This window comes from Arvicola amphibius, chromosome 6 (genome assembly GCF_903992535.2).
Source record: "Arvicola amphibius chromosome 6, mArvAmp1.2, whole genome shotgun sequence".
Classification (NCBI taxonomy): Eukaryota; Metazoa; Chordata; class Mammalia; order Rodentia; family Cricetidae; genus Arvicola; species Arvicola amphibius.
This window is the reverse complement of record NC_052052.2, coordinates 150,865,218-150,885,939: the sequence shown is the minus strand read 5'-3', so window position 1 is coordinate 150,885,939 and position 20,722 is coordinate 150,865,218. Positions and strand designations below refer to the sequence as shown.

At 43.6% G+C, this 20,722-nt stretch overlaps 1 protein-coding gene across 4 annotated transcripts in view; it reads right to left on the bottom strand.

Moving 5' to 3' along the window:
* The window catches only part of Faf2 (Fas associated factor family member 2), a 43,005-nt gene extending 33,941 nt beyond the window's left edge, over window positions 1–9,064 (bottom strand). For 3 of the 4 annotated variants that reach the window (XM_038333163.1, XM_038333164.2, XM_038333165.1), the window contains exon 1: window positions 8,948–9,064. In XM_038333163.1, coding sequence (XP_038189091.1) covers window positions 8,948–9,010 — 63 coding nt within the window. In that variant the 5' untranslated portion in view covers window positions 9,011–9,064. Of the gene's footprint in view, window positions 1–1,884; window positions 2,004–8,947 lie in introns of all 4 variants that reach the window. The other variant, XM_038333166.1, reaches the window with a different exon arrangement.
* Between the last annotated feature and the right edge of the window lie 11,658 nt (window positions 9,065–20,722).

Genomic DNA, 20,722 nt, shown 5'->3' with positions numbered 1-20,722 from the left:
AGGTCAAACCTCAATTACAGTTGGCTAAGTCACCTATGGAACCTGGTCAACTAATCAACAACAGCACTTACCTAATTTGTTTAATTGGAACCTTGGTCAAAGTAAATTTAATAATGTTCAACAACATCATATTATACTTTTAAATCTCAAGATGTAATCAGAACATTAGTCAATTCCCTTCCATAAACTGTTGTTTACTCCAAATGATTGTCTCTAATTCTCCAAAATTTTCTATCACAGATCCCTATCACTATCTCCAACTCTATTGCTGTAATGGGATTTTTACTATTTACATAATTATTCTAATATAGTCTGTATCTGTATCCACAAGTTCAATTAGATCAAAACATTTAGGAGCCAAATATAATGGCATGTGTCTATAATCCCAGCAATCTGTACCTGAGAAGCAGAAGCAGAAATTCTGCCAGCTAGAAGCCACCCTAGGCTACAAAGCAAGACCTTGTTACAGGAGTGAGGTGTTGCGGAATATTTGTTTAACTATGTAAAGATGTGTTGTCTTTTTTTTTTTTTTTTTTTACGTTGCCTGCCTAAGGCATCTGATTGGTCTAATAAAAAGCTGAATGGCCAATAGCGAGGGAGGAAGTGTAGGCGAGACTTCTGGGCAGGGAGAATAAGCAGGAAAAGAAATTTAGGCTCCAGGGAAGAAAGAAGAGAAACACCAGGAGCAGCCAGATAGAGGAAGCAGGAAAGTAGGACACGCAGAACAAGAGGTAAAAAGCCCTGAGGCCAAACGTAGATGAACAGAAACAGGCTGTTAAGCTATAAGCACTAGTGGGACAAACGGAAGCTAAGGCCAAGCATTCATAATTGATAATAAGTCTGTCTTCACTTGGGAGCTGGTTGGCAATCCAAAGAAAATACCAACTTCAGTGAGGGGCTGAGGATGTGAAGCCCTGGGGTGACCCTCAACACCGCACCTCCCACCAAAAAGAAAAAAAAAATCAAACATGTACATGTAAACATTTTTGGCTCGTTATTTCTTAAACAATACAACTATCTCTGTAACCTTTATTATTATATTTTAAAGTATACAAGGTGAGTTTACATTATATACAAACACTACCATTTTATATAAGGAACTTGAGCAACTTTAGAATTTGGGGCCAGTGGGAACTCCTGAGAGCAGCCCACCTCTGTTACTAACGGAAGCTTGCCTATAAGGCCTCCACCAACCTCTGGGTCGCGATCAGCTAAATTCATTTCGGGCAAGTCACAATTCTCAGCGCACAGTAGCCACAAAGCTCTTCACAGTCTAGGGACTTTTACCAAAGTGAGAAATTCCCTTAAGTGAAAGCCCTCCCTCCAAGTTCCCAAATTTCTCCATTGTGCTAAACACCTAACATTCATCACATTTCATTTGCTGACTCCAGCGGTCTCTTCCCGTGAGGATGGGGTTCCAGCAGGATGAGCACTGTGCTGACTATGCTACTGTATGCAGTGCATGCGACTATGGCTGAGTTTACTGAGAACGGAATAAGGCTGTGTGCACAAGGACATACACTGCAGCATTACTTGTGGTAATGGGGGGGGAGGGGTAAGAGAGGGAGGGATAGAGAGCGACGTGATTGTCCATAAATGTCATGGTGGTACACGTAGCACTGGGAGGTGGTAGCAGGTGGCTCTCCCTAAGTCCAGGCCAGTATGGTATATATAGTAAGTTCCAGGTCAGCCAGCTACTCTGTAACATGCAGAGACCTTTCTCAAATTAATTAATAAATTAAAAATAACGCTTAACATTCAGGTATGTAATATCTGCCAATACTTCAGCTATATTAACATTTAAATATTAAAGCAACCCTGTGAGGTAGATATATTAGTCCACAAAGAAACTATGCCACAGAGACAAATTAAATGATAACTTGCCCAGAGCTGAAGGTTAGTAACTGGAGAAGGTAGAACTTGGATCCAGGCAGCCTTATTCCAGAATCAGTCCTCACAAGAATCATTTACACACTGCTGACTGTTACAGTACACACATGTCCCTGTAAGAGAAAGACATTCTTTCGCCCAATGAGAATGGGAACTATAACCAGTCAGTTAACTGAAAGCCCACTGAAGGAATCAAACATCCCATACATTGTTGTACTTCATCTTAACAAGCACACACACCCGGGCAGCAATCTTCTGATCAACAGGAACAAGCCCACTGGCATTCTTGGACTTTTCTAGCAAAAGCATATTGTATTTCTTAAGAAGAATGCAACCGTAAACATCTGGCAAACAATCAGTGTATAATCCCTTATCCCAGTCACTTCCCTCATGTCATTTAGTTATTTTGTCTAAAACTAACTGAATAATAATTTTTACCTGGTAACTTGTCCCTGTAAACTTTAAAAAGAGAAGTGTTTTTTTTGTTTGTTTTTTTTTTAAACTATACTTGAACTGGGGAGACAGCGCCACAAGCACTGTCACACAAATGAGGACTGGAGCTTGGATCCCCAGAAACCCACATAAATGCCAGGTGGACACAGAGGTCACTTGTAGTTCTAGCCCAAGAAAGCATAGACGAGGACTCCCAGAGCAAGCAGCATAGCAAGACCAGCCTTATCATTGAACTGTGAGTTTCACTGAGAGACCCTGCAACAAGGAGTTAGGTATAACAGCAACTGATAATGATTCCCAGAATCAATCAATCTCAGACCTCCACAGGCATGTGCCTCCCCACACACACACAGGAAAAAAAAAGTGTGCAAATACATGCACACACAATCAGAGAGAAAAACAAACCGGGCTGGAGCACTTGTTCTCGTAGAGGGACCTGGTGTGGATTGGCAGCATCCACAATTATCTATCACTCCAGCTCCAAAATACAAGAGACACGCATGTGAGCAAAACACTCATACACATAAAGTAAAATTTAAAATTCTAAAGAATGTTTTTAAAAAACAGATAAGAACTAGACCTCAGAAAGAGGCTATCTCTTACACTCAGTGAAGATTAAAGATCGTTTCTAAATTAAGTATTTGCATATATAAAAGGAAAAGAGACATGAAGATATACAACAATCCCCAACGTTTTATTTGATGACATGCATATTGTCTAGGATATTCCATACATTGCTTGGTAGGTTTGTTTTTGTTTTTTAATTAAAAGTAAATCAAGTTTGGAAGGCAGAGGCAGACAGATGGCTCCAAGTTTAAAGCCAGCTTGGTGCCAGGGTTTCATAGTGAGACCCAGACTCAAAAATAAAACAAAACAAGCCAGGTGGTGGTGGCGCACGCCTTTAATCCCAGCACTCAGGGAGGCAGAGACAGGTGGATCTCTGTGAGTTTGAGGCCAGATTGGTCTACAAAGTGGGTTCCAGGACAGCCACAACTACACAGAGAAACCATCTCAAAAAACCAAACCAAAACAAACAAACAAAAAAACCAGACAAGTCCATACAACAAGTTAAATGTGGTGGTGCACACCTATAATCCCAGCTCACTGTAGGCAGAGGCAGGAGGATGAGTTCAAAGATGATCTGGACAATATTGTGAGACCTATCCCAAAAAGAAAAATGGGGAGATAAGGGTGGAGTAGAGGAGGGCTAAACAAAACTAAGGATGTATGCAAAGTCCTTATGGAAACTCACTAGTTTATTAAGCGAACTAAAAAACAATAAAATTAAAGGGGGGGAAGAGAAGAGATAGTTTCACAATTAAGATCATATACACTGCTTTTGCAGATCCAAAATTCCGTTCCAGTAGCCACATCAGGCCGCTCACAACCAAGGGTGTCACACCAAGGAACTGGAGCTACAGGAAGTTTTTTGTTGCCCACCAAAACTAGATAGTAAGATCCTATTGCCAAAGACACAACACACTTTGATTACAGGACAAACTGGATCTTGGTCAGAAAACGTCTTCCTTACAGCCTATCCCGGGTGCCAGAAGATGCTATGCAGGTTACTGGGGGGTGGTCTTAACTCAGTGCTGAACTTTGTGTGCTACAATGCTAACTTGCCAGGCAGGCAAGGTATGACCACTGATGCAATAGAGGCACGACTATTTGACGGTATCCAACTACTTCCTAATTGGGTCTGAGACCTACCCCACAGGAGGAAGGCCATCCCTGGTACTGCAAATCTGCCCAAAGCCAGCTTCAGATCACTCGCTCGAGCAGGGACCCTACTACTGTCGTTCCACTAAATGGCATGCTGTCCAACTGCCTTTAAATGTATGTTTATAGATTGGTGCAGCTCTCACCCCGGCCAGGGAAGCTTCTTTCTGAAATGGGCAGCAGTTCATACAGAAACCCATAACTGTCAAAGGGCTGAGAATAATTGACTATTGAGTGCTCAGCTCTAAGTAGGACATCCATATCAACTCCCCCACAGGGCTCAGGGAACACTGCAGAAGGAGCTTCCAGAAAGAATGTTAAGAGCTGAAGAGTGGTGTCGTCTGGATATGACATGGCCCATGTACTCATGAGCTAGCTCACTTCACCTATGACTACCTGCACAAAATCAAGCTCAGCTATGTCGCTACTACAGCGGCAGTGATAACTGAGCTTAGTGGGTTCTCACCGCCAAGAAAGGGCATCAAGGTGGGAAGGGAATGTGTTAGGAGATATCTGGTTGAGGAGAGGAAAGAACTAGGGATGAATATAAATAAGATACACTGTATAGCTAGGCAAGGTGGTACACACCTTTAATACCTGAGATATCCGAGTTTGAGACCAGACTGTTCTAAACAGTACCAGGACAACCAGTGCTACATAGAGAACTTGGCGAGAGAGAGAGAGAGAGAGAGAGAGAGAGAGAGAGAGAGAGAGAGAGAGAGAGAGAGAGAGAGATTGTATACATGTATAAAACTGTCAAAGATTTTTTTTTAAAAAAAGAAAATGGATACTGTACATCAGATAATACAGGGTTCTCATTTCTCCACACACACACACACTCAATGTGAGAACTCACCCAAGAGAGTAAACCTCTCTAGCAGCTTCCTTGGCCACGGTTAGATGAAGGGAGAAATGACAAAAATAGATCACTATTACTTTTTGTTAAGTGGACGAATTAAAATTATCACGTACTCACCACAACCCCAATTTCCAAATGGAAATTCCTAAAAATGACTTATAAATTTGTTTCTACAGCTCAGAGTCCAGGCTTTGCTTTAAATAACTTAAAGAGAATGTGAGTTATGTCCTGTTATCCACTTATTTTTTTTTTCAGCCAGGTGTGGTGATGACACACCTGTCATCTCTAACGCCAAGTGGCAGTGAGGTAAGCCCGGGCTACATAGGATACCCAGTGAAACGCTCTCTGAGAAACAAACAGGACTAACGAGATGGCTCCGTGAGTAAACGCACTGTCTGACAAGCCTAATGACCTGGGGTCAATCCTTGGAACCCAGATGGCAGAAGGATCAAACTGCCTCTCCCAAACTGTCTTTAGACTTCCACATGTGTGTCATGGTATGTGTAGCTCCACACTCACACAATTTAAATAAATAAAACATAACGAGTTCTTTAATTAAACAAAAAAGGGGGAAATGTCACATTTTGTGTAAACAGAAAGGGATCACTTCCTCCTATAGGAAATGGTACATCTCCGCCTTTCCTTCTGACCAGGCCATTCCTGCCTTGGTGCTAAAACATCAGCCCAGAGGCAGTAAACTAAAGCACTGGAGAAGTCTGCAGATTTGGAAATTTGGGGACACTGACTTCAATAAAAGTTATTTTCAACAGACCTGCATTTGCGCTTTAAGTTTATACACCTATCATTTTTCCAGTAGAAATAACTCAAAACAGATGCCCACAGTATTTACTCAGCTGGCTCCAAAATAAACCAGAGCCATGAGAATTATACATACATACAAAACAAAACTTAGAAAGACCAAAGGGACTGAGAAATATGATAAAATAGCCTTAGAAAATTCTAATCCAATCATATGTCATACACACACAAAACCAAACATAAGAAATCTCAGATTTCCTGAAATGTTTTATTTTTACTAATTCATTTATTTAGGCTTTTTGAGACCTCACCTTGTAGGATAACCTGAAACTCACTATGTAGCCCAGGCTGGCCCTGAACCTATAGCAATCTTCTTTTTTGGGGGGTGGGGGAAGTGTTCAAGATAGGGTTTCTCTGTGTCCCTGACTGTACTAGAATTCACTCCGTAGACCAGGCTGGCCTTCAACTCAGAGATCCACTTGCCTCTGCCTCAGTGCTGGGACTAAAGGTGTGTGCCACCACTGCCCAGCCTACAGCAATCATCTTAACCTCTCAAGTGCTGGCACTGGGATTGCAGGTGTGAAACACCATGCCTGGCACAACTGTAATACGTGAAATGTGAGCAAACGCTGAGTACTAGCTGTCAGCAGTGCCAACCTGTTCTACTCTGATGCCTGTGGAGACTCTAAGCACACGACCTATATTGCTAGAGAAGCAAACCCAAACCTGTGCTGTGACTCTCTCTAGTTTAAAAACTCTCCTGTCTCCGTTTACAGAACTGAGCACAGTATTGATGGGTCTCCAAACTGGCTCTAGTTTACCTTTCATTCTGGAGTCTATGTATTACAACAGACACAGCCACGCTTTCCCAAAGCCACGTGAGCAGCCCATTTCCTCAGCTGTGAACTTTCTCCTGCCCACTAGCTGCTGGAATTCTATTCCGCCTTCAAAGCTGCAAGGCACTGCGCTAAGAGCTCACCCTGTCAGTCGAGAGCTAGACCAACCAGAGTTCCACTAACGACTTCAGTCTTGAGCAAGTGATCAACAAATCTGTCTCTACCAGACACGACAGACACACCACCATTTGTATTTACGAGTTAACTGTGTAGATTAAGCATAACGGTTAATAGTAGGTAATGGCACAGTAGGAAACAAATCCTTCCTTCAACATCAATAAGTTAACTCTTCCCTAAACTCCAAGGACACAGACAGACACAGACATAGCCCAGAGAGCTTTCTGGGCACTCCCATTATTCATGCTATGTACCCTGGCTGCAAGAATAGGATACAAACATGATACTTATGAATGAGAATTCTTTAACATATGCAAGGCATTATTTGTGCAAATTACCTGGCCTCTCAAATCTATTTTCTTCAGTAATAAAAGAGCGGCAGTTAACAGCTTACAGTCCTCTGAAGAAGTTTTAAGACTACAATGTCTGACATGTACAAATGTCAAGCAATATTTAAGAGCATTTGAAATGATAAATCTGATCCAGGCTTGCTTATGGAAATACACAAAATATAAAATTCATTTTCTGAATAAATTCAACTTCATAAATCTTGACATGAACTTAATCTTACAACATTATTAACCTGCTAGCCACCTCTCTTCTGACGATGTCCACTGAAGACCAGGAGTTCCTTAAGCATATTATCTCACAAACTACTGTATAACTCACATCCCATTTCACGTGGGGTTTACCCCTAGGAGGTGTGAAGTGTAATCTGCCCGAGTTTTAAAAAAAACCCTGAAAGGAGTAGTCCACAGAAGTGAAGGCTGGCTCTTCATTCTTTAATCTGCTGTCATCAATCTCTCTATTATAAATTCCATTCAAATGTCAACGATGCCTATGATAGTATTTTACCATTTGTACACGCCCAGCACATTTCTTTACACTCACACCCACACACACACAGCAGTTAGAGCCCACGGCACACTCTAACGCAGGCTGTATAGCAGAGACTTCAGAAGCCCAATAATAATAATAAATGGGACCACCATTTATTAGCTGTGTGGCCTAAGCAGGCTGTTTCCTTTTGTTTGGGAGATGGCTGGCCTCAAACTCAGAATCCTCCTGTTTCCACCTCCTGTCCGCAGAGATTACAGTCTCAGTCCACATCCACTGCTGCTACTTGTTACAATCCATACCCATGTATGAGACAGGGACTGTCACAGCATATGCTGCGTGTTAGACAAGGTAACATGCTAAGTGTTAGCGAAGGTCCCACGGCATCATAAATATTTAGGTGGGCAGTATTCTAACTTGCCGTGTCTGGCACTAAGATTTTTCATTAAAAAAAAAAAAAAAACTGCTCAAAATGAATTGTTGGCACATATCCTATTAGGAAACAAGTTGTATAAACTTTAGTTCTACCTGAAGTTAAACGTTGATTAATAGCAACTGTTCAGGCGCATTTTACTGTTTACAGAGTCCTTTTAATACCTTGTAACATCCACAAACTCCAGTTTACCTCCAAAACATCCTCAAGGGAACAGACATTCTGAAGTCTGTTTAAGAACTAAGGCAACTGGCCAATAGTGCCATGGTTACCACCACGGTGGTCTCCTTCGACCAGACCCTCCACCTCAGTTAAGGGTTTAGTGCCTTTTTAAAAAAAAAAAAACAAAACAAACATAACATCCACTAATTGGAAGCTGAGTCCTGCAAGTTGCCACCCTCCTCAAGCATAGTCAGTAGTTCAGGAGAAAGCCGAAGGTAACAAATCCAGTCAGCAGCCATCGATGAGACTCAATGTTGCCTTGTTTTCCGCTTGTGGCGTCCTCCCACATTCTAGGGCAGGTGCCAGGTCTGTGTGTAGGAGCTTCCTTCCCTATCACAGCCCTCAACACAAGATCTAGTAAACCAGAGACCCTCGGCAAACGTCTGTGAATAACACCGGACGGTGGTCGGCGGTCCAGACCCGCGAGCCGACGCCGACTCTGCGCTGGGGATTTAGGATCTCGATGGGCGGAGAGGGTCTGGCCGGTGAGCCAGGCTGGCAAGGACTGCGGACCCGCGCCGCTAAGGGAAACTACGGCAGCTGACCCACCGCGGTCGAGCCTGGCTGGCAGCGGTGGCTGGAAGGCTGGGTACCGACAGAGCTCGGGGCCGGGGAAATCCGGGCAGTTGGCGTCTGGGGGGAGGGGGCCGCCCGCCGCTCTGAAAATGGGCCCAACCCCAACCTGAGGGTGATTGTGCGCTCCTCTAGGGCCCCACTCCCCATCCCGCGGCGGCCTTTGCTGCACCGAGAACTCGCTGCTACCTGAAATTGCAGCAGCTTCTCGGTCTGCTCCTGACTTAGATCCTGCTCCTCAGGCGCCGCCATTTTGCCGCCGCCTCTACGCTCCTGACCCGTCCGCACCGTCACCCGCCGGAAGTGATCTCAGGTGCAACCACTTCCGGTCCGAACCGCCGCCGGTACTCAACTGCGTCTGCGCGCGCTGGCTCCCATGCCCCCTCCCAATCCCGCCGCCAGAGGGCGACATTCTCGAGGCTACGCCGAACGATTCCGAAAACTGCCGAGGTAGTGAATCTAGCAAAGATCTAAGACCGCTGAAAAGATGTCAGAGCCCAAAGGGTCCCAGTATCTCCGAAAAGTTCCGCAGTCTTGCTGCTTCTTAAACGTTTTCCAACCATTTCGGATATTCTTGAAGATTTCTCACGAAACTATTGCTTCGATGAAATAAATAAAAAGGTTTGATGCTTAATCCTCTTCTAAATCTGACTGCGTTAAACAGGGGAAACTGGGGAGGTAGTGGGGCCACTTGCTAGGACTACTTGTGACGGGGCTAATGGTCCTCCCAGACCCTCGGGTGGGAGCTTTGTCTGGCCTCAATCGCAGGGCCTAGGTCACTCGCCCTTCATCCCCTTGACAGACCAAAGGTAGATACGTCTGGGAGACTTGACTTTAAGTGTATTTGACACCTTTGCGAATGACAGACATCCTGGAGCAACCACCTGGACTCCGTGTTACTTTTTGTTGAATGCGATTAATTTACAGCCCCATTATGCCTCCCGTGCCTTTTCCAGGGCCAAAGAGACACACTCTCATAACTCCAGAATTTGAGATGCTAAGGTAGTAGGATCTCGAATTCAAGGTCAGCCTGGCTACGAAATGAGACCCTGTGTTAAAACAACAACAACCAAATGAACAACACCCATCCTCTGCTCCCATTTTTTTTAGTAGAGCCTTCTAGAGTAATATAATGTCCAATAAAAAATACGTGGGCCACACGTGCAATTTAAAACAGCAATCACACTAGGGAGAAGTGAAATCCTGCTGATGGGAACAAATTATTAATGCATTCACTATGGAAATCCATATAAAGATTCCCCTCAAAATTAAAATTAGAAGTATTACATAATCCAGCCACACCAGTTCTGGTATATAGCTGCAAGAATCCACGTTACTTTACTATAGAAATGCCCATATTCGCTGGGCAGTGGTGGTGCACACCTTTAATCACAGCAGATATCTGTGAGTTCGAGGCTAGCCTGGTCTACAGAGCGAGTTCCAGGACAGGCTCCAAAGCTACAGAGAAACCCTGTCTCAAAAAACCAAAAAAAAAAAAAAAAAGAAAAAGAAAAGAAAAAGAAAGAAAGAAAAAGAAAGAAAGAAAAAGAAAAGCCTGTATTCCCATATTTACTGATGCACAATAAATTATGAATCAGCCATTCATCTATCTACCAATATCTATTTATTTCAATATTCATCTATTGGTGGATAGACGAGTGGATAAAGCAAATTCTTTATATAGCTGGGCATGGTGGTTAACACTTTTAATCCCAGTACTTGTTTGGCAGAGGCAGGTGGAACCCTGAGTTCCAGGACAACCTGGTCTACAGAGCAAGTTTCAGGACAGTCAGGGCTACACAGAGAAACACTGTCTCAAAAAAATCTGTTTATATGTGTAAAATGGAATTTTATTCAACTGTAAAGAAGGATGCACTTATGTTGTCTGCAGGGAGAAGTGAAGGAAGCCATTTTCATAAAGTAGTCTATGTTTTCTGTCATATGTCAGCTGAAAGGAAAAGGAAGATTAGCAGAGACGAAGGGCAGAATGTGGGGAGGAAGGCATTAAAAAAGGATGATGAGATGATCAAAGTATACCTACATATACATATGGAACTAGCCTTTACTTTGTGTAATTAGTATAATACTAAAGAAAACTCCGAGGGTTGGGCTAGGCAGATGGCTTAATTGGTTAAGTCTGTGCCAGGCTAGAACCAGGACCTGAGATCAGATCCCTAACATTCACATCAAAGTCAGGCCCTGCCAGCACTTATTCCCAGCACTTGGGAGGCAGAGGCAGTGATCTCTGTGAGTCTGTGGCCAGTATGGTCTACAGAGTGAGTTCCAGGACAGGGCTGCACAGAGAAACCTTGCCAGAAAAAGGAGGAGGAGGAAGAAGGAGGAAAAAGAAAAAAGAAGAAAGAAAGAAAAAAAGAAAAAAAGAAAAGAGAGAGGGAGGAAGGGAAAAGGAAGGGAGGGAGGGAGGGAGAGAGAGAGGGAGGGAGGGAGGGAGGAAGGAAGAAAGAAAAAGAAAAGAAGAAAGAAAGAAAGAAAGAGAGGGAGGGAGGGAGGAAGGAAGAAAGAAAAAGAAGGAAAGAAGAGAGAGAGAGAGAGACAGAGAGAGAGAGAGAGAGAGAGAGAGAGAGAGAGAGAGAGAGAGAGAGAGAGAGAGAGAGAATATAAGCCCCACAGTGTTGGCCTGAATACCAGCGCTGAAAGGCAGAGACAGGCAGATCCCTGGAACTCATTGACCAACCAGCCTAGCCAAATTGTCTCAAATCTGGGACATAGCCCCATCAGCCTGTCCCAAAAAAGTAAGGTAGAAGGGCTGAAGAGATGTTTCAGTAGTTAAGAACCTTGCTGCTCTTGCAGAGAACCAGTGTTTGGTTCCCAGCACCTACATCAGACAATTCATGAACTCTGTAACTCTGGTTTCAGGGGATCTGATGCCCTCTGGCCTGCTGCTTGGGATTACACCTCCCTGCCATGATGGACTCTTGTCCCGCAGGAGCCACAAGTCAAATACACTTCTTCCTTCTGTACGTTGCCTTGGGCATGGTATTTTATCACAGCAATGAGAACGTAACCAGTATTTATTTGTTAATGATGTTCTTCTATAGATATTAGGAACTCATCCAAGAAATCAAGAAATACTTAGTGTTTGCTTTGAGGACAGACGTCATCAAAGGTAAATGGTGCATAGTATTATCCTCTAAAAACACACAGATAAATAGAAAATTAAATAGATTTTATCAACTCTCTGGAAGTAGTTGTGTGTATGGGGGGGCAGATGTTATCATGTTCTTAGTTCCAGTCATGCCTATGCTATACCAAGACTTGTGAATTTCATCTGTATTTGTTTCTCTACTAACAAGGTTTGCCAATGCCTTGCAACTTTGTTTAGTTAGTTAGCTAGTTAGTTAGCTAGTTAGTTTTGTGTGTATGGGTGCTCTGCACCACTTTCATACCCGGTGCCCTCAGAGACCAGAAGAGGATATCACATACGCTGCAATTGAATTGCAGAAGGCTATGTACCCATACTGGGATGCTGGGGATCAAACCAAGGTACTCTGGAAGACCAGCTGGTACTCTTAACGGCTGAGCCATCTTTCCAGCCTCCCTGTTTAAGTTTTATGTCTTAATCTAGTGATATCGATTCTTTACTTATTTATTTTATCTGTGTGGGTGTTTTGCCTGCATGAATGCATGTGCACCGTGTTCATGTCTGGTGCTCGGGAGATCAGAAGAGGGCATTGGATTCTCTGGAGTGATAGACGGTTACGAGTCACCACATGGGTGCTGATAATTGAAGCTAGATCCTCTGCAAGAGCAATACATGTTCTTTTTTATTTTCATTTTGTTTTTCGAGACAGGGTTTCTCTGTGGGGCAGTCCTGGAACTCACTTTGTAGACCAGGCTGGCCTCCAACTTACTGAGAGCCATCTGCCTCTGCCTCCCAAGTGCTGGGATTAAAGGTGTTCACCACCACTGCCTGGCACAATAATACATGTTCTTAAAAGCGGAGCCACCTCTCCAATATAACTATTTGGTTCCTGATAAAGAACAAATTCTGTCCCATATAGACATGGAAGTCCTAGGATAAGTACTCATTTTTTTTGTGTAGCCAGACGTATGATATTTTGTATCAGTTGAGAACACAGCACTTTGACTGCTGAATACAGCACATGGTGAAACGTTTGTTGTTTTGAATACAGTGATCCACACAGACTCACGGAGAATGGCACCGTTAGCAGGTGTGGCTGGAGGAAGCCCACCGTGGGGAGCGGGCTTTGAGGTCTCAGGAGTGCAAGTCAATCTTTTCCCTGCTACCTGCAGACCAAGATGTAGAACGCTCAGCTCCTTCTCCAGCACCTAGTGTGCCTGCACTCCATGATGATAATGGACTAAACCTCTGAACTGTAAGACAGCCCCAATGTTTTCCTTTGTAAGACTTGCCATGGTCATGGTGTCTCTTCACAGATCTAGAAACCCTAACTAAGACACCATGCCAGCAATAGTTTTTATTGGCCGTATGTTGAAGATCCTTAGGCTTCTGAGAAGGCTATCAGGACTAATAGAACAAATAAGGCTTGGAGGCCGAGTTCTGCTTTATGTAAGTCACAAACTATATCTCATGATCTTCAAGAATATCTGAGTACAAATATTGATGTCAGTCAGGTGTGGTGGTGCAGCACGCCTTTAATCCCAGGACTCTGGAGGCAGAGGCGGGAGGATCTCTGTGAGTCTGAAGCCAGCCTGATCTACACGATGAGTTCCAGGACAAACAGGGCTATGTGGAGATACTCTGTCTTAACCCCACCCACATCCACAGAGAGAGAGAGAGCTCAGATGTCATCGTTGCTTGACAGTGTGACTACAGACAGGTAGCTAATTCCTCTAAGCCTCAGTTTGTTCACCTTCGCCTGTAAGTACACTGATATTATACCTGTCACGCAAGTCTGTGACAGTGCTTAAATCGGAAGGCATCTGAAAGGACATTGATGAGTGGGCAGGCAGATACCATACCATGTTGCTGTAACTACATGTGCCACCTTTGCAGGGGTTGGTCCTGTGCCACACCAGAGAGAGGCATTGTCAAAAGGCCTTCATTACAACCCCTCGGTTGCATAAGCTGTTTCTATGGTGACTGAGGTAGGGCTGATGATGGAGTCCACCTTCGCAATGCTTCACTTGCAGGCAGAAATTTGCTGTTCTAGTTTGCTCTATCCATGCCTGAGACCAAAATTCTACTGGAACCATTTGCTCAGGTTATTTCTGCTATAGCTGCTGGTTCTAGGCTTCAGGTGACTTCTAACATAATGGGAACAGGAGTGCTGGGCATCAGCTGTTCAGCCTGCTCTAAAAGAAAGGAAAGCCCTTGAGCCTGTTGTCTCAACCCTGCAGGAGAGTCTTTATCAAGTTATATGGAGAATGGGGGCTCGGATGAGGTAGTGTAGTGATTAGCTGCGCGGGCGGCTTCCCGCTGCCCTGCTCTCGGCCACCAGCTAGCTTATGCCCTGAAATAACAACACATAAATTGTATTCTTTTAAACACTGCCTGGCCCTTTATTTTCTGCCTCTTACTCACATCTTGACTAACCCATATCTAATAATCTGTGCAGCACCACAAAGTGGTGCCTTACCAGGTAGATTCTAGCGTACGTCCATCTTGGGCTGGAGCTTCATCGCATCTGGCATCCCTCTCTGAGGAGAGGCACGGCAGTCTGTCTAACTTAGGAGAGGCGTGGCATCTTACTGAGCCATCTACCTCACTTCCTTCTTCCTGTTCTGTCTACTCCGCCCACCTAAGGGCTGGCCAATCAAATGGGCCAGGCAGTTTCTTTATTAGCCAATAGGAAGCCTCCATCAAGGTAGGGTATAAAAATCCTCTGTCCGAGGGATCCCCAAGCATACCTGTAGCTCCTTTATATTACAGGCACAGACTTTTGTAGAATGTTTTCATTTATGATACCAACATGGTTGGGTGTCATGCTTTTCTTACTGGACCATAATACTTTGGAGAACTTTACAGCTGTGCCTGCCTTTTTTCCACATTCCCTTAGTGCACCCGTTTCTTTTAGAAGCTTTTCTAACCCATGAAATAGATGTTAACATTGCCATCTATGTAATGAAATCTCTTTGTAGAAGTGAGCAGGAAAACATAGTCCTGAGCCAGCATCCATGGCAAACAGAGGGACCGTGACGGTGGTGACCATTCCTAATGAACGCAGACTGGTCCTGGGATCTGGGACCTAAGCAAATACTAAGTGGTTAATGGTTAAAAGCACTTGTTGCTCTTGCAGAGAACTTTAATTTTGTTCCTGGCACCTGCATAGTGGCTCACAATCATTTGGAATTCCACTGTCAGGTGGTTCAGTACCCTCTTCTAGTCTCGGTGGGCACCAGACACACATGTGGTGCACATACATACTTGCAAGCAAATAATCATATATCTAAAAAAAATAAATAAAATCTATTACTAAAAAATAGCCCAGGCAGGGTGGCACACGCCTTTAATCCCAGCACCGAGGAGGCAGAGGCAGGCAGATCTCTGAGTTTGAGGCCTGCCTGGTCTATAGAGTTAGGTCTAGGACAGCCAGAGCTACACAGAGAAACCCTGTTTCAAAAAACCAAAATAATAACAATAATATAAGGGAAGCCGGGTGGTGGTGGCGCATGTCTTTAATTCCAGCACTCATGAGGCAGAGACAGATGGATCTCTGTGAGTTTGAGGTCAGCCTGGTCTACCAGAGCTAGTTCTAGGTTAGGCTTCAAAGCTACAAAGAAACCCTGTCTTGAAAAACCAAAGTAATAATAATAATAATAATAATAATAATAATAATAATATAAGGGAATATCAATAAAGCACCAGGAAGTTCTACTCCAGCTTAGGAAGACCCGGTCATGAATTGTTTGTGTCAAATGAGCAAAGCTGGGCACAGTGCAATGGGGAGGATGACACATGACGCTGCCTTATTAGCTCTCTGTACTCCACAGCCATTCTCTAGGTTTGGGCTGCGAGAATAATCTCCAACTTTCCTGACTCCTCAACGGTGTCTGTTGCTCTGTCTCAGCCCCAGGCACTGTACTGTTTGAGGTGCTCAGGAGACCAAGGTGAGACGACAGCCTCAGGCTCCCGGCCATTTTGCCTGTTTTACCCTCTACTATTCAGTGGCATTTAGCAAACTGATATCCAGCTGTCTCTACTGACCTACTTAGTTTCCACTGTCAATTTGACACAACCTCGAGTCAGTTGAAAAGGGAGTCTCAACTCTCAGGGACAGCCCAGATCAGATTGGCCTGCGGGTATGTCCAGTGGAAACTGTCTCTGTAGTTACTTGATAAGGAGGGCCCAGTGCACTATGGTTAGCTCTAAATTGTATAAGAAAGCCAGCCAGGCGGTGGTGGCGCACACCTTCAATCCCAGCACTTGGGAGACAGAGGCTGGTGGATCTCAGTGAGTTTGAGGCCAGCCTGGTCTACAAGAGCTAGTTCCAGGACAGGTCCGAATGTGAGCCTTTTTTACAAGTTACTCACCATTTCCTGCTTCCTTAGTCATTAGGAAACATTAGCTGACACTCTCTCTATGAATCTGCCTACCCTGGATATTTTATATAAGTGGAATAATGCAATATGCTGGCTTTGTGCATAGCTTCTTTTACTTAACAAAATGTTTTCAAAGTTCAACTATATTGACGCGTATGTCATAGCTTTTACAACTGAACAGTATTGTACTGTATGGTGGGGTTTTCACCTGTTAATCAGTTAATGGAATCTGAATTACTTTCATATTTGAATTACTTTATTGTGTTTTGTTTTCTTCTTCTCTGACACAGGGGTCTTTATTGTGATAAACCAGTCTATCTTTAAACTCCTGATCCTTCAAACTCAGACCTCTGAGTGCCGGCTGCACAGGTGCATACCACCATGCCTGGCTCACTCTTGCCTATCATTAATAGCCCTGCTGTGGATATTTGGATTTAACTTTGTTTGGAATAGTTGTTTTGATTCTTGTGCAGATATACCCAGGACTGAAGTTTCTGGGTCATCTGGTAATTCTATTTCTAACATTTTGAAGAAACATGAGCTACATTTTTACATTCTACAGCCTGTAGTGGATCCAAGCTTTTGTGTCCTTGTTAACACTTTTCCCTTGAAAAACAAAATATGTGCTATCGGCAGCGTGTGAAGTGGATCTAATTGGGGTTTTGATTTGCATTTTCTGTAATGACTGACGATGCTGGGTTTCTCTTTATGTGAGTGCTGGCCATTTGCACATTTTCCTTGTTTTGTTTTTAAGACAAGGTCACACCATGTGGTCCAGGCTGGTCTTCAGCTTTTTCCCACACTGCCTTTGTTCCTGGTGCGATTATAGCTATATACTTCTATGCCAACCTCATTTGTATACATCAAATATGACATCTTTTTAAATTTAATTTAATCTTTTAAAAATTTAATTTAAAAAAGACTTAAAATCTTTTTTTTTTTGAGGGAGGGGAGAAGCTGGGCAGTGGTGGTATATGCCTTTAATGCCAGCACTTGGGAGGCAGAGGCAGGTGGATCTCTGTGAGTTAAAGGCTTGTCTGGTCTACAGAGCAAGTTCCAGGACAGCAAGACTACAGAGAAAAAAAAAACATATCTTGAGAAACTAAAAATAAATAAAAAATAAATAAATAAATAAATAAATAAATAAATAAAATCTTTTCTTTTGATATGTTAGCTGGTTTTGACCTCCCACAATCAAACAATTCTCCTACTTAGACTTTTGGGTAGCTGGCACTTTAGGCTCAGCCATCTCACTTAGATGCCTATTAGTTCTTATTTTGGTGATACTGTGAATCAAATTCAGGGCCTTGGACAAACCATGCAAGTGTCAAACTGTCTTAGGGTTTTTATTACTGTGAAGAGTAGCGACAACCCTTATCAAGGAAAACATTTAATTGGGTGGCTTACAGTTTCAGAATTTAGTACATGATCATCTCATCGTGGCGGGACATAGTGGTGTGCAGGCAAACATGGTGTTGGAGAAGGAGCTGGAAGTAGAGAAGGAACTACATCTTGATCCCACAGACAACAGGAAGTGATCTGAACTAGGTGTAACTTGAGCATAGAAGACCTCAAAGTGTTCTGCCTGCATGTATGCCTGCATACCAGAAGAGGGCACCAGATCTCATTATAGATGGTTGTGAGTCATCATGTAATTGCTGGAAATTACACGCCCCATAGTGATACACTTCCTCCACCAAGGTCACACCTACTTCAATAAGGCCACACCTCCCAATAGTACCACTCCCTGTGAGCTTACTGTGTGTGTGTGTGGGGGGGGGGGTGACAATTACATTCAAACTACCTCACCAACACTGAACTGTACCCCCAGTCTTTGCCACAAACATCTTAAGATATGGAAGAGTAGGGAACGTTTCCTGCTTAACTCACTCATGTGTTCAGTAACCAAATACATAACAACAAAATAATAAAATTCTTGAGCCCAGCATGGTGTCACACATCTTTAATTCCAGCACTTGGAAAGCAGAGGCAGGCAGATCCCTGTGAATTTAAGGCCAGTCAGAGCTACCTTGTAAGGCTTGTTTCAATCAACTAGTGAATTCAATAGGAAATAAAATAATTTTAAATTAGAGGTTTGAGACCCGCGGGTGCTTTCCAGTCCTTAAAAAAAAAGAAAAAAGAAAAAAGAAAAAAATTAGAAAATAAACCCTAGACCAATATCCTTTATTAAAATCAACGTGAGCAGGGCATAGTGGCATATGCCTTTGATCCTGGCACTCAGGGAAGCAGATCTGTATGAGTTCAAGGCCAGCTTGGTCTATATAATAAATTCCAGGCCAATCAAGGCTACATAGTGAGATCTTATCTCAAAACACAAAAATAACAAATAAAATCAACATAAAAAAATCCTCCACAAAAAACTCCATTTAACCAAGTTTAACAGAACAACAAGAGGATTATACACCAGAAACAGGTGGGGTCTGTTCCTGGAATTCAAGGATGCCCAACACATAAACATCAACCAAGAAGCCAGGCAGAGGGGTGCACACTGGGAACCCTCGTGCTCAGAAGTCGGAAGCAGGACAGCCATGAGTTCAAATCAGATGGGACCTCACGGTGATCACCAGACTGGTGGACAGAAAAGGTAATGGGTGTCTTGTCCTGACCAGAATGCTCCTCTCTGTCCCTCTGCCTCCTGCCCACCATGAAGTGACCTTTGCCACACACTCTCTGCCACTGATGGTAATGTTCTGTCTCACTGGGCAGAGGCTCAAAAGCAATGGAGTCATGACTGAAATCATGATACCAACAGTAATCTTTGGTCTTTTTTAAGTAGTTTTCTGAGTATATTATCACAGTGGCAGAAAGGAATCAAGAGAGCTGGAGAGTTATGTGGTGACAACCAAAAATCACTGTCGATGGGAACCTCAGGTTCAGTGAGAGACCCTGCTTCAAAGGAGTAGACAGAGGGCACATATGAAAACACACACACACACACACACACACATGTGAACGTGCACACATGCAGATAAATAATGGTTCTTTTCCCCATGGTTTTTCAAGACAGGGTTTCTCTGTAGCCTGTCCTGGAACTCGCTCTGTAGACCAGAGATCCATCTGTCTCTGCCTCCCAAGTGCTGGCATTAAAGGCATACACCACCACTGCCCAGCTAAATAATGCTGTTTAAATTTTGTTTTGCTTTTTTTTGCTTTTCGAGATAGTGTTTCTCAGTATAGTCTTGGCTGTTCTGGAACTCACTCTGTAGACCAGACTGGCCTGGAACTCACAGAGATCCACTTTCCTCTGCCTCCTGAGTGCTGGGATTAAAGACGTGTGTCACCACCACCCTGCTGTTTAAAACCTTTTTTGCAGATGCTGGAGAGATGGCTCAGAGTTTAAGTACAATGGCTGCTCTTCCAGAGGTCCTAAATTCAATTTCCAGCAATTATATGATGGCTCACGACCATGTACAATAAGATCTGGTGCCCTCTTCTGGTATGCAGGAATACATGCAGGCAGAACACTGTATACAGAACAAATAAATACATCCGTTTGTTTGTTTTGTGTATTTTTGTTTTGTTTTTTGAGATAGGGTTTCTCTGTGTAGCTTTGGAGCCTGTCCTGGAACTCACTTCATAGACCAGGCTGGTCTGGAACTCACAGAGATCCGCCTGCCTTTGTCTCCCAAGTGCTGGGATTAAAGGCGTGAACCACCCTTACCCGGCAGCACTTGCTGCTCTCGCAGGAGACCTGAGTTCAGCTCTCAGCACCCATATCTGACAGTTCCCATCCTTCTGTAATTCCAGCTCCTATGTATCTGGAGCTTACACCTCTGGCTTCTGCAGGTAACCTCCACACACGTGTGTGTGTGTTCACACATGTGTACACACACACACAAAACTTAAAAAGTAATTTTAAAGAAGCATTCAGGAGGCAGAAGCAGGTGGATCTCTGTAAGCTTGAGGCAGTCTGTCCTACATACCAGGATCAAGGCCAGCCAGGGCTGCCTAGTGAGACCCTGACTCCAAAAAAAAATAAAAAATAAAAAAGGAAGAAGAAGAAGAAGAAGAAGAAGAAGAAGAAGAAGAAGAAGAAGAAGAAGAAGAAGAAGAAGAAGAAGAAAGAAAGGAAGGAAGGAAGAGAAATAGTCTCGCTGGTGCAATAATGGCATGAAGGCTATCAGGGTAACCAATTGCTTTTGGGTTGGATTTGAGGCCTGTCTGCAGGACAGAATTCATACCTGGTAGTGTAAACTGGTCAAAAGTCCCGTGGTTCAAGAGGTCACAGGCTCTGGAGGGAATCTGCTACTGTTGTCCAACTGACTTAAACATTTATGTTTATAACCATAAATTAGTGTTGCTCTCAATTTTGGCCAGCTAATCTTTTCTCTGCAGTCTGCATGCAGACTTATAACTGGTCAAAGTGCTGAGAATAAGTGACTGCTGGATGTCCAGCCCTATATGGCACATTTATATAATACCACCCACCAGGGGCCAGGGACCACTGCAGCAGAGGAG